We start from the raw sequence: 14,267 nt of genomic DNA on the forward strand, positions 1-14,267 counted from the left end.
GGGTTATCGTTGGGGGATAGAATCTCAGGCAATCTTAATTTTGTCTTTAGATTTAGGCCTACTTTGTTTCCCCCTGCCTCAGTAAGCCATGCTTTACTTAATTTTTTTTTAAAGATTTATTTATTTATTTGAAAGTCAGAGTTACACAGAGAGAGAGGCAGAGAGAGAGAGAGAAAGAGAGAGAGAGAGAAAGGTCTTCCATCTGATGGTTCACTCCCCAACGGCCGGAGCTGCACCGATCCGAAGCCAGGAGCCAGTAACTTCTTCCAGGTCTCCCACGCGGGTGCAGGGGCCCACTGCTTTTCTAGGCAATTGCAGAGAGCTGGATTGGAAGTGGAGCAGCCGGTTCTTGAACTGGCACCCATATGGAATGCTGGTGCTTCAGGCCAGGACGTTAACATGCTACGCCACAGCGCCAGCATCACTTACTTATTCTTAAAGTGCTACTCTCATACAGAAGGGGTCAGGTGCTTATTGAGTGCCTACTGTATGCCAGGCATTTAATAAAATCTTTGTTAGCCCTCAAGGCTACTCTTATGAGGTACATGCATTATTCTTCTGGTTTTACTGGTGAAGCCTTTGAAGGTTGGAGGATATTTAGTGGCCAGGAGGTGTTTGAGCTGGGTGGCACCCCCAGGTCTGCCTAGGAGGCCTGTGTGCTTTGCAGGCCTGGACATTATCAAGGCCTCAGGTCAATTTGGATTGGGTTGACACTCGAGGATATTTGGTGGGCTCAGAAGTATTGTCCCTGCTCAACATCTTAAGCTAGCCAGAGAGGTGAGATTTTTGTGTGCACTGAAATGGCCTTGGTGCGGTCAGGAGGCCCAGGTTTGTTTGCAGTTTGCTCAGTGTCTAGGCTTGGGTAAGTCTTTTCGCCTCTTTGGTCTTTATTCTTCTCACATATTCTGTACCTTTGGGGTGTGTGAGATTACTCAGTTTACCCAAAAGTACTTCAGAAACAATAAAATGTAATGTGAGTGTGAATTTTTTTTTGCCCTTGCCAGTCCAGGCTTCTGAAGTTTGAGAGAGGGCTGCTCATCCTGCCACATTTGTCCATTATGAACATTTTTGGAAAAAATATATAGTACCTCTTTTAGAATTTTTTTAAAAAAATTATTTGAAGAACAGAGACAGAGAATGTTCCCACGTGGTGATTTACTCCCCAAATGCCTGCATAGCGGGGCTGGGAATACAGCCTGGGTCTCTCAAGTGGGTGGCAGGGATTCCACTTCTTGAGCCATCATCTGTTGCTGGAATCGGGAGTAGAGCCAGGACTCAGTTCTAGATTCTGCAGTATGGAATTTCGGGCAGCCCAAGAGGGGTCTGAACTGCTCTGTCAAACACCTGCCTCGCCGAGTGTTTCTTCCTGGTCACTGAGCAGACGTCGTATTCTGGAAAGAGGGCTGTGGTGGGTCCTGTTTTGGTGCTTTCACTAATGTTTTGGAATTCAGAGACACAATCTAAGCCACCTGCTACCAGATAGGACTGGTGGGAGTGAACTTTTATGGTGCACAAAACACAAAGGCACAGTTTAGCAAGTTAGTGTAAAGCGGACAGCTGCTTAAATCTCCTCAGGGTGGGAAAGTGAGCATTGCCAGAGCTTCTCCAAGTGACCACTCTCCTGGCCTGTATGACAGACATCTTGTTACTTTTCTTTTTAGTTTAATCATCTCAGTGTGCACCTAAAGAGAAGAGTTTGCTTGTTTTTGAACTCCTTGTCAATATCTCTCATGAGATATTACTGTATTGTTGAGTGTACCTTTTTCCCCCCCAGAAACCTTTTATTTAAGGTATACACACTTCATGCATTTCATAAATACAAATTTAGAAACACAATGCTTGGGGGGAGAAGGAGAGAGATCTTCCATCCACTGGTTCACTCCCCAAATAGCACAAGGGCTGGGCCAGGGTGAAGCCAGAAGCCAGAAGCCAGAAGCCATAGCTTCTTCTGGGTCTTCCACATGGGTGCAGGGTCCCAAGCAGGGTCTGCTGCTTTCCCAGGCACATTAGCAGGGAGCTGGATCTGGAGTGGAGCAATGAGTACTCAAACTGTCATTCATATGGGACATCGGCATCACAGGTGGTGGCTTAACCCACTCTGCCACAACACTGGCCCCTCCACTTAATGTTTTGAAATCAGCTGTGATGTTCTTAAAAAAAAAAAAAATCACACATATACAGTATATTGAGATTTGAAAGTGGAATTCTATTGTTTAAATCAATTTAGGAGAATTGAAGTTTTTGCAACACCTAATATTTTAATATATAGTCTCTCTCTCCATTTATTTTGACCACATTTAATTTTTTTTAAAAAAATTGGCTTATTTTCATTTTATTAGAGAGAGAAAGAGAGGATGTGCTAGCTCCCATCCAGTGGTTCACTTTCACTACCCGAATGCCCACAATGGCCTGTGTGAAGCTGGGAATTCAAGTCTCTTACCCCATGTCAGGGGTGCAATTCCTTCATCCATTACTGCTGCCTCCCAAGGCTTGCATAAGCAAGAATGTGGAATCAGGTGTCAAACCCAGGCATTCCAGTGTGGGACGTGGGCATCCTGCCCACTAGGCCAAACACCTGTCCCAAGAATTTCTCTCTAACCTAACATTTTATGTTTGATCTCAGCCAGAAGGCTAAGAAGCATCACCTAAATTAGAAACGAAGTGATGTACAGTTGTTCACAGTATCCCCTTTTGTTGTTTTTATGTCAGGCAAGCTCTAGACTGTCGTCTTTTCCTCTCAGCACTGGTTGTTACCTAATCTTTGTTGTTGTTGATCAGCCTCACTGTGTGTGTACTGATTTTACTGGTCTTCACAATAAGGCAAATGTTGGCTTGAATGATGTTCTCTATGGTACAGTTTCTTTTCATTAATGTCTCCTTTTCTCCTAAAATGTTAGGATAGATTCTTCTCACCTTGCTTATATCCTTTTCTTACAAGTATTTGGAGCTGTAATTTCCGTGAAAAGCACTGCTTAGTTGGCATCCACACTTCTTGTACACATGTGTTATTATCCTTCAAGTCCTGATGGTATTGGGAGGAAAGTGAGAGTAATATTTAGCTTGTGACTTTGGTTTAACACAGGGATGCATGCTGCAATTACTGGAATAATCAGCAAAGCTGCATTTAAAGGAATGGTTAACTTCTAGGCATAGAGATGGCACAGTGTAGTATTGTTAAAGTTTCTGTTTTTCCACAGCATCATTATTGCTGTTACACAGTCTGTATTTACACTGTAATTACTCTTCATGCCTGTTTACATGTTTAGAATTGCACTGGGGATGGTCCCTTTCGTCTGAAGCATTTCTGTTAGGTGCTGACTCCTGTGCTGTTGGCGTTCACATGGATGGTGTCCCCATTCCCATCTGCAGATGCTGGAGTCCTGGAGGGTGGCTGATGGTGGCTCCTGCAGACCCCTCCTCGTCCTCACCTTTCAGAAGGAGCACCTCATGTCTCTAGGGGTGCAGTTGTGTGTGTGCCTTAGCTTGCTGTGCTTCATTGGGCATCTTGAATCTGTGTTTTCATGTTTTTATTCAGTTTTGAAACATTTTCTGCCATTATATCTTCAGGTATTGCTTTTTTTCAAGTGTATAATCCAGTGATTTACAGTGCTAGTATATTATAGAGTTGTACACCCATTACCATGATCGAATTGTAGAACAAAAATTTTGTCACTCCAAAAAGAAACTCTATAACCATTAGCAGTTGCTTTAAAGCATCTCTTTAAGTTGTATAATATACATAATATGAAATTCACTGTTTGAACCAAGTTCCAGTTTACAGCTCAGTGGCAAGAAATACGCTAGCATTGTTGTGCAGCCTCCACCAGCATTCGTGTATGTAGAATCAGGCTATCTGTCTTACTTGTGACTGGCTTATTTTACTAGACACAGTGTCCTCAGGGTTCATCTGTATAACCGGAAGTTCATCCCTTTTTAAGACTCTTCAGTGTGTGAGTACACCATGTTTTGTGCATCCATCTGTAGATAATGATGTTGTGAACATGAACGTACAAATATCTTTTGAGGTTCTGGTTCACTTAGGGTATGAACCCACAGTGGAATTGCTGGACCATATGCTAATGTTATGTCTAATTATATTTGAGAACCACCATACTGTTTTCCCCAGTCACTGGATTACCTTCCCAGCAGCAGTGTTCAAGTCTTGTTATTTTCTGTGTATTTTAAAAATGATAGCCACCTTGATGTGTGTCAGCTGCTGTTTTTTACCCGTTGTCTCTTGTTTTCCCTTTTAGAACTGCTTTAAATTATGTTAGCTCTTTTTTCTCTCTCTCCTCTGTCTCTTGCCTACCTGTTTGGATTTTCCATACTTTGCTTCTCCGTGCTTTACTTTGGATTTTTTTCTGCCAACTTAGTTTCTTGTTTAAATTCTCTGTTCATCTTAGTTTTGCTTATCCTGTTATTTGGTTTTTAAGAAAATCTGTGAACCTGTTCTTAGGCATCATTTCTCTGCCCTGATTTCTAATCACATGCGTTATCCACTGGGATCCAGAGCAGGCGGGCCTGCTTCTGCCATCCTCAACGATGCTGCCTGTGTGCCAGCTGCCTGTGGCTGCATGTTGGATGTCGTTTCTACACAATCATTTGCAGAGTAAATTGAGGGCTGCACTAGCGTGTGTGCGTCCAGAAATGAATTGTGTTTTTATTTGCTTGGGGCACGGGCAGCCTGTGATCATCTTACTCTGAAGTCAGTCAGGGGCTAGGATTTTCCTGGGCTACTCAGAGGCTGAGGCCTGGCTATTGGGGTTTCCAGTCTGAAGGTTTGCCTGAGGCTGGGCCACCAACCTTGTAGGGCATTGAAATCCAACTTTGTCCTCATGGGCTACCCAGGAGGTTGTCAGAAGTGCTTTTTAGGGCTGTGGTTGCCCCTTCTTCATGGCAGGGCCCCTCCCGTGAATGGGAGGCACGCTGTCTCTTGAGCACTAGTTCTTTTGCGTCATACCCCACGGGCTGAGTTGCTCTCCCGGGAGTGCTGGCCACACACAGGCTGTTCGTGGCGCCTCTTTTCAGAGGCATCTCTTGAAGGTGCTCAGACAGAGGCCGTCTTGGACGTTGGACGCTCATCTACTCCCGCCTGTTTCATTACTAGTCAGCAGAGGAGGGCTGTCACCTACCTCCTCACACCCAGGATTCTGCAGTGCGCCATGGAAATTCTGAGGAAATACATGCAAGGGGCTGAGTGGGAAACAAGCCAGGGATGTTGGATGTTGGAGAAGTTGCTCCAGGGTCAGTCCGACGACCCTCCCCCCACCTCCCCAATCTCTGAACCTCTTCCGGGCCATCTTCCCCAGGGTGGCCACAGATTTAAAGACTCAGCCCCCTGGACACTCTCGTACATGGCCCTCCAGGGCCTCCCTGTGCTTGTTGGGTCCTGACTTCCATCCCCCTTTGCTAGTGCTCTTCCTGTGTGTGGATGTCTTCTCGATTTTCAAAATGCAACCCTGTGTACTTCCCTGGAGCCCCTGTGCCAGCCTCGGGAATCTTCCCTTTAGCATCTGTTGCCCATGGCAGTGGCAGCAACAGTCTTCTTCTGTGGGTAGCCCAGCCCTCACCAACAGGCAAGAACTTTACAGACACACCTTATTTAATCCCGCAAAGCCCATGGGGTCTTCTGGGCAAGGACTTGGCCCTGTGTCTTCTTCTGCAGTGGGGAAGTGGCAGTGCAGTGGGGTCTGTTACATGCATGAGGCTGCTGTGTCTTGCTCCCCTCCCTGGACATTGAGGGGGAGAGGGATGGCAGAGGGTGAACTGCACAACTGTCTAGGAATCCCGTGTGTCCTTCCGAAGTCCACATATTTATTCTGTTGTGCAGGTGCCTGGAGCTACCTTCTGTCCTTTGCGGCTGGCACCCTTGACCTCTCTATGCCTGTTTGGGGTTTATTTTCTGGACCCCTGACCACATGGGGCCTTTTGCAACCGCACTGTCAAGCAGTCAGGCCTGCTGTCATCACACACACCAAGTAAAGTGCTGTCCTGGAAAAGCTGGAATCTGCATTCCTGCCAGTTCCACAGTTAGGCTGACTCACATAGCCTGTGTATCTGAAAATACAATAGGGTTCTTACACCCTAGTCTTGAACAATTTATGAAGGGTTATAGTGGGACCTGAAGGCGACATTAATTCTATCTGTAGTGGATACCACGCCCACCTCCATATGGTGCAGATGCTTAGCATTTATCTCATCCGGGGAAAGCCAGTTCCAACTACGTGATGGCTCTTTTAAAAAAATAAGTCACTTTTTATGAACAGCTTTGGATGTATAGTTTCCCTATTATTACATCTAACATTAGCATGGTATATTTGTTCCAGTTACATTGTTAGACTTTATTCAGATTTTCTGTTTTCACCAGGGATGTCATACTCCTTTAGGTGTTCCTCAGGCTCCATGATGTGGATGACCCTCACAGCTTTGACAGGTGTTCTCAGGTGTCACCTGGGAGCCCCTCTTCTGGAACTTGTCTAAGGCTTTTTTTTAACAGACTGGACTTAGGGGTTTAGGAGGTGCCATCATCACGGCATATCAAAGCACCCATAATACCCACTAGTTGTTCATGGCAGTAAAACATACCCTGATCAGTAGGGAACTGGAACCAGGGGGTTAGCAACAAACAGCTGAAGAAACACTGAACTTCTCTCAACTCTGTTGTGTGCTCGTGATGCCACTTGCTGGTTGTGTTGGGAACTGTTAGTCATTTTGGAAGTAATATCTGTTTTTAAGATCAACATATCTGGAAAAAGGGAGGTTCATTTTTTCCAAAAATTGCACCGAGCTAAAACCGAAATTTTAGCTGATGCGAACGTGTTGTTCAGGCGTTAGCAGTACTGCCCTCACTATGCGTTCATTGGACAGTAACGCAACCCCAAGAAAAGGATGGTTGATGGGTGTTTTAAGTCGGCTAGGTGTAGGAGGCGCCAGCCCCAGGTTGGGTTATGGTGACTGATTCGCGAGTCTCGTCCTCTCCCTCCTGGTAGCTACCATTTCTCGAATAACTACGACTTCGGGCGCAAAATCACGAACTCCTTGTTTTCTAAGGTTCCCTAAGGCCGCAAAACGGCTGCTCGGTTTTTACCCAGAAGGCCACTCGCCGACCGCCCCCAAATTTGCATACGCACCCTTCACTGGGGCGGGGCTCACAGGGGGCGGGTCCTGTGCGCGTTTGGCATCCGCGGGTCTGGCGGCGCCGGGACTCCTGCCTGTGCGGTTTATTTTCGCTGAGTGATTTTTCTTCCTTGCTTGCTGATCAGTGCACGCACGCCCTGGGCTCCGGGGCGGTGTCAGAGCAAGCGGGAGGGCGTGCCGCGTTCCAGGCCAGCTTTTGACGGGCTCCCGGTGTTTGTCGTTGCAGGTGGTTCTCCTAGGCATGGACATCCTGTCCGCCCTGGTGACCCGGCTGCAGGATCGGTTCAAGGCGCAAATCGGCACAGGTGAGCCGCGGGGAGATCAGGACCGGCCGACTCTCCACCCACAGCCTTCCCAGCTCTCCATCTGGCTGCGATTTTGCCTTGCAGGGCCCGGCCCCTACCCTCCACCGCCTCCTCTCCAGGCCCCTCCTCTAACCTCCACAACCTCTCCCTACTCCTCCAACGTGCCCCCCCACTCAGCCCCTTCCTGGGCCTGCATGGCGGTGGGGGATGGGGGATGGGGGCTGCCTCACTGCCACCCCTGCCCTGCCAGGTTCAGCCCTGCTCAGTGACCTAACTGCACCCACCACCATTTCATCCCCACTGCCTTTTCCTTTCAGCCTCGGCATGCTAATGTGGAGCAGCAGTAGCATGTATTCTAATATGCAATACTCCTGCCACTTTTAGTTTTGTTTTTTTTTTTTTTTTTTCTTTTCTTTTTTAAAGGTTCATTTATTTGAAAGGCATTGTTAGAGGTAGAAGGATACACAGGGAGAGATGATGGTCTATCTGCTGGTTCACTCTCTGGCCAGGGCGTCCCATCTAGATGTCCACGTGGGTGGCAGGAGGCTAAGTACTCATGCTATCATCTGCTGCTTTCCCTGGTGTGTTAGCAGGGAGCTGGATCAGAAGCGGTGCAGCTGGGCCTGGAGCTGCAGCTCATATGGGGTGCTGGAGTCCTAGGCCCCCCACTTTTACTTCTTAGGCAGAATTGCCTTCACTGTTAGTGCTGACCTGGTCATTATTTGTTTCCAGCCTTCCTTTACAGAACCGAGCCAGGTGGATTTTTCTGCAGATGATTGTCATTGGCCTTGCTGGCCTCAGTTTGATCGTAAATGTCACTAAGGTGTGCAGTATGTGCTCACTCTTATTTTGGGGCAAGACCAAGGTGTCAGCAAAGCAAAGAGAAACCACAGATTTCAGAGATTTAGAGATGACTTAGTATCTTTCAATTCTCCACTGCTGGCATTTCATGATTGCCATGTAAACACTAAGCAGTTCTGTCTGTGCGACCATTCCTAATAGAATGTCTCCATTTAAAAAAAAAAAAAGATTTTAGTATTTTATTTATTTGAAAGAGTTACAGAGAGAGGTAGAGACAGAGAGAGGTCCTCCATCCACTGGTTCACTCCTGAGATGGCTGCAATGGCCGGAGCTGTGCCGATCCAAAGCCAGGAGCTTCCTCCTGGTCTCCCACGTGGGTGCAAGGGCCCAAGGACTTGGGCCATCTTCCACTGCTTTCCCAGGCCATAGCAGAGAGCTGGATCGGAAGAGGAGCAGCTGGGATTTGAACCGGCGCCCATATGGGATGCCGGTGCTTCAGGCCAGGGTGTTAACCCACTGTGCCACAGCGCCAGCCCCAATGTCTCCATTTCTGTTAATGCACGTGTATCTCTTTTCATTTATTGGAAAGGCAGAGAGAGAAAGTTGGGGGGTGTGGCATGTCAGCAGACAGGGAGAGAAATCTTCCCATCCTCTTATCAGCTCCCCAAGTGCCTACAACAGTTGAAGCTGGGCCAGTCCAAAGCCGGGAGCGTGGAGCTCCATCTGGGTCTCCTGCAGGAGCCAGGGGGAAGGAATTTGGAATCTGGAGCAGACCCGAGCCCTGAGCCCTTAGCTGCTGCTTAGTTCTTGCACCGCGTGCCCGCCCCTGAGTGTTCTTTTCTAATCAGGGCCCTCCTTGAGAACAGGTGGTGAACTGTTTTCCCATGTGGCACTAAGCTATCTGTCTACATTTTTTTTTTTTTTTAAATAAAGCTCTGACACTTAGAAATTTGATATCTTAATAGTGTTCCATTTTCTTTCTAAATTAGCTGAATTCTCAGGGACAACTCTTGTAGTAGAGGATTGTAAATTCTCAAGAGAAGAAGAGTGTGCTGACCTCTGGTGTGTACAAGTCACCACCTGACATGTGTGTGCGATGTACAGTTAAACAGACATGCAGATGATGAGATGGATGTACAGTTAAACAGACATGCAGATGATGAGATGGAGGTTGCCCCATAAGTGCCCAGCCAAGCACATAAGATGGACTCTCCCTTTGTCTCTCTTTCCTAATTACTTTTTTTTTTTTAAAGATTTTTTTCTTTTTATTTGAAAGAGCAGCAAGAGAGAGGGAGAGGGAGAGGAATAGGAAGAGAGACAGACAGACAGACAGACGGACAGAGAGACTGCAAATGGCTGCAAGAGCTGGGCCAAGCTGAAGCTGGAAGCTGGGCACTCATCCTGGTCGCACACATGGGTGGCAGGGCCCTAAGTAATTGGACCATCTACTGCTGCCTTTCCAGACACGTTAGCAGGAGGCTGGATCAGAATGAAGCAGCCAGGACTGGAACTGGTGCTCTGGTGTGGGATGCCAGTATCATAAGTGGAGGCTTAATTTGCTGTAGCACCTCACAGCCCCTCCAGCATTCCCTTTTGTGTTGACTCTTCCCTCACAAGGCCTTCTATTATAGTACTTCCTCAGCTTACAGATGTGATGGGAGCTGGCTGGAGGGAAGAGGGGAAGGAGGGAGACAGTCGTTTTCTTGTGGTTACTTGCATGGGTTTCAGCAAAGAGAGTGGAGCTGTACATAGGATGGGTGGCTTTCGAATGAGATAATTCCAGTGAGGCCAGGGCTTTGTCTTCCCAGGTAGTGGAAATCGAAACACTCTGTGACCACAGATCTTCAAACAGGTTCTCAACTTGCATTTTGATTTTCAGTGCTGCCAAGTCTAATAGACAGACTGGGAGATGCGAAAGACTCTGTGCGGGAGCAAGACCAGACTCTGCTGCTAAAGATCATGGATCAAGCTGCTAACCCTCAGGTAGGCAAGCGAAGTGTTCCAGCGCCCACTGGTATGGTTGTGTGTGTACACACTCCTGCAGGCTGTAACGCCAGAGATGTCTTTCAAGCTGCTGTATTACTTAGGAAAATTTTTATAGCATTTAATCTGGCCCCATATATTTTAATACATAGTATTGGCTTGACTTATTATTAAATCCTTTAGACATTTTTTAAAGATTTATTTATTTATGTGAAAGTCAGAGTTACACAGAGAGAGAAGGAGAGGAGAGAGAGAGAGAGGTCTTACGTCCTCTGGTTCACTTCCCAATTGGCCGCAATGGCCGGAGTTGCACTGACACGAAGCCAGGAGCTTCTTCCAGGTCTCCCACGTGGGTGCAGGGGCCCAAGGACTTGGGCCATCTTCTACTGCTTTCCCAGGCCATAGCAGAGAGCTGGCTTGGAAGTGGAGCAGCTGGGACTTGAACTGCCGCCTGTATGGTATGCCAGCACTGCAGGTGGCGGCTTTACCTGCTATGCCACTGTGTCTGCTCCTCCATTAGACTCTTTAGCTCCTTGTCTTTACTGATTCTCATTGTTCTGAAAAGAGGCAGCTGTGGGGGCCAGAGGTATGGAGCTCTGGTCCCTGTCTGCCAGTGAGCTGTGGCCATAGGGATGGGTGACACAACCCTGCTTTCCAGGGTCCTGTTGCTGGGGGTCCTCAGAGAGAGCCCCGGGAGTCAAGCAGGTGCTGGGCTCAGGAACAGGCTGGGACAGCTGTTCCAGGCAGTGAGTACAGTGAGTGCTTCCTCAGCAAGGCGCCTGCCGTCTTTTGGCCTCACTTACCTCACCCGTAAAATAGGAACAGCTCTCCTTTCCTTTCAGGATTGTTGGGAAAATTCAGTGCAATTCTACGAAAGGGAATGTGGTTTGAAAACTGTAACCTGATAGACCTGATAACATTGTCTGTCCCTGTTTTACAGGGCGTTCTCTAGAGGGCTAAGTGGGTTGCTAGGGGATGAGACCTATGAGATGCCTATTAAGAGGCTCCTCTTCTGCGGCCACCTTGCTGAAGGCAAGGCTGCGGAAGGCTCTGTCCTCCTCACTTGTTCTTTGTTGTCTGCAGTACGTCTGGGACAGGATGCTGGGAGGCTTCAAACACAAGAATTTCCGCACGCGAGAAGGCATCTGTCTCTGCCTTGTTGCCACACTCAATGCGTAAGTCCAGGGTGAACCAGGGGTTTTATATAAAGTGTGTCACCTTTTGAGATTGTCTTTTTGTCACTTGGTATCATGGCAGTGAGGTCGCATGCATGTTGTTGCCCATAACAGTTAGTCCATCTTAACACTGAGTGGATTCCATGCACAGGTGTATCACACCTGCTGAAGAGTGTCTGGGTAATTTCCAGTTTTGTTGTTATGAACATGGGTGTACAAGTTCTACGTGAACTTCCATTTCTTGGGTCAGTGCCCCATGATATAATTGTGGTTAATCGTTGGGTCATTTGGTAAGTCCATTTTTGGTTTTAAAAGAAACTGCCAAATCCCATTCCCGCCAGCAAGGTTCAAAAGATCTGGTTTCTTCATACCTCCCTGCTGGTATTGGCTCTTATCACTGTGGGTTTTTTTTTTTTTTTTTTTTTTTTAGCCATTTTATGTGTATGCAGTGATGTTTCAGTGTGGCATTAATCTGCATTTTCCTAACGGCCATTGACATTGAACAAATCTTTCCTCATGCTTATGTAAATGACAGGTTTTTTTTTTAATTAAAAATTTCAAATCACATTTTCTGACTTTAACAGTAATACTGTGTGTGTATGTGTATATATATATATACACACACACAAATTAACATAAGGAAGAAAACAGATTACAATAATTCTGCCACCTTATTTTTTTCTACCTGTAAAGTTATGTGTGTGTGTATGTATAAATATTTTTTTTAAATTGGGATTATAATGTTTGCATTTCTTTGTAAATTTTTTCTCAACATTAGCCTTTTTTATTTTTTAAGATTTATTTTCTTTTTTTTGAAAGGCAGAGTTACAGAGGGAAAGATAGAGATAGAGGTCTTCTGTCCACTGATTGACTCCCTACATGGTCACAATAGCCAGGGCTAACCTGGCCGAAACCAGGAGCCCAGAGCTCCATCTGGATCTCCTACATAAGTGCAGGGGCCCAAAGATCCAGGCCATCCTCCACTGCTTTCACAGGCACATTAGCAGGGAGCTGGATTGGAAGTGGAGCAGCCGGGACTTGAACTGGTGGTGCCTATATAGGATGCAGGTGGTGGCTTAACCATCACATCACTGGCCCCTGCGTGTTAGCTTTTTCCAAGTCATTGGATTTGACCATGTGGCTGAAGGTTTGTTTCATCATAATAGTTCTGGGAATTTACGCTGAGGAGGCGGTGAGGGTAATCAAGAGGGCAGCACTCAGTAGGATGGTGAGGAGTTGAGCCGTGTGGTCACTGTCTTTCACTGCGCAGAGTTCGGTGAGGACCCTCTAGGGTATCACAGTTGGATTGGCACACTGGCTTGCACAAAACAGGAACCAGGACATGACAGAACAGTAGTGTAGGGGCAGCTTCTGGGAGGCAAGGCCTGGCTTTGGCTCAGTCCGGAAGCCATAGGGCCAGAATGGAGATAGCCAGGATTCCTGAAAGGAGACTCAAGTGCGTGGAAGCCCGAAGGCTCTGAGCTCTGCCCAGAAGGGCCATCAGGGCACACTGACTTTGCAGCCAGCCATGGAGGGGACACAGAGGGCCTTGGGGTGAGGCGGGACAGAGGAAGAGGAACTATGGGCTTCTTTGCTCTCACTAACAAGAAAACTGTTTGCTTTCAGCTCTGGAGCACAGACTTTAACTCTAAGCAAGATCGTGCCACATATATGTAACTTACTTGGAGACCCAAACAGCCAGGTGAGTGAGGAGGGAACGCCTGGGTGGGAAAACTACGTGGCCAGTGGGTGTTCTGAGCATGCCCAGTGGGTGGGAGGGGCTTTATCCATCTCTGTAGAATTCTGATGTTTGTTTACCCTGCCAGTCACCCATTGACCTGGATAAAATTCACGGGTGAATGTGGTGGGCATTTTGCCACCTTCTGTACGAATGGCTGAGAAATAAGTAGCCTATAAATTATCACCCAGACCAGTGCCCAAGATGCTGTCTCTCTGGTTACCATCTCTGCTGCCAGAGGGTAGGGCTGGAGTGGGGAGAAGGATGGGGCAGGGGCACGAAGGGATTTTCCTGGAGTAAGGAAGATTTCCTGTATTTCCTTTGGGTGGGACTATCCTGGTATGTAGACATCAGTGTAGAAACTCGAGAAGCAGAACCCTTAAGAACTAAGCGTGTTATTTTATGCAAATACCACCTAAATTTCAAAAAGTGCCACTTCCTCAGGGTAGGGGCATGAGAGGGTTGGCCATGTGCTCTGTGATTAGCCGTCAGTCAGTGCACCAGCTTCCCAGCCCTGGGCTGCAGAAGTGCCAGCTGTCTTGCCCAGTTCAAGCCTCTTCTTCACTCAAAGGCCTTCTTATTACCTCAGCTTCTAGAATGATAAGAAACACACTGCAGAGGTGGGTGCTTAGCCCAGCAATTAAGATGATGGGTTGGGTACTGGTGTCCCACATGGGAATGCCTGGGTTTGATGCCTGACCCTGGCTGCTTGCTCCAGCTTCTTGCTAAGGCAGATCCTCAAAGACAGCAATGATGGCTCAAGTGATTAGGTTCTTGCCACTCACGTGGGTGACCTGGTTTGAGTTCCTGGCTCCCAGAGTTGGCCCAGTTCAGCCCCAGCCATTGCAGGTGCTTGAGGAGTGAACTAGCATGTGGGAGCTCTCTCTCTCTGCCTGTCAAAAAAAAAAAAAAAAGTTAAAAATTCATGTTTATCAAAAAGATACTCTATTAGATAAAGGATCTTCCATTCACTGATTCATCAGCCCCCCTCCATGTACGTGGCTGGATGGCCCAGGCTGGCTGGGGGCTGAAGCCGGGAGCTGAGAATGCAATCTAGATCTCCCATGTGGGTGGCATGGACCCAATTACTTGCCATCACCACTCCTCCCAGAGTCTGCATTAGTAGGA

General features: G+C 47.3%; 1 protein-coding gene and 1 non-coding gene across 51 annotated transcripts in view; one reads left to right on the forward strand and one right to left on the reverse strand.

Annotated features, from left to right (window-relative positions):
• CLASP1 (cytoplasmic linker associated protein 1) overlaps window positions 1-14,267 on the forward strand; it is a 293,720-nt gene that overhangs the window by 93,359 nt on the left and 186,094 nt on the right. For all 50 annotated transcript variants that reach the window (XM_070071085.2, XM_089329376.1, XM_070071086.2 and 47 more), the window contains exons 3-6: window positions 7,364-7,442; window positions 10,123-10,226; window positions 11,310-11,401; window positions 13,028-13,103. In XM_070071085.2, coding sequence (XP_069927186.1) covers window positions 7,364-7,442; window positions 10,123-10,226; window positions 11,310-11,401; window positions 13,028-13,103 — 351 coding nt within the window. The remainder of the gene's footprint in view (window positions 1-7,363; window positions 7,443-10,122; window positions 10,227-11,309; window positions 11,402-13,027; window positions 13,104-14,267) is intronic.
• LOC127488610 (U4atac minor spliceosomal RNA) lies at window positions 6,767-6,893 on the reverse strand. The gene has a single exon (XR_007916378.2). It is a non-coding gene; the product is annotated as a U4atac minor spliceosomal RNA (small nuclear RNA).

The sequence above is a fragment of the Oryctolagus cuniculus genome, chromosome 3 (genome assembly GCF_051225735.1).
Source record: "Oryctolagus cuniculus isolate XC-2025 breed Fujian yellow rabbit chromosome 3, ASM5122573v1, whole genome shotgun sequence".
Classification (NCBI taxonomy): Eukaryota; Metazoa; Chordata; class Mammalia; order Lagomorpha; family Leporidae; genus Oryctolagus; species Oryctolagus cuniculus.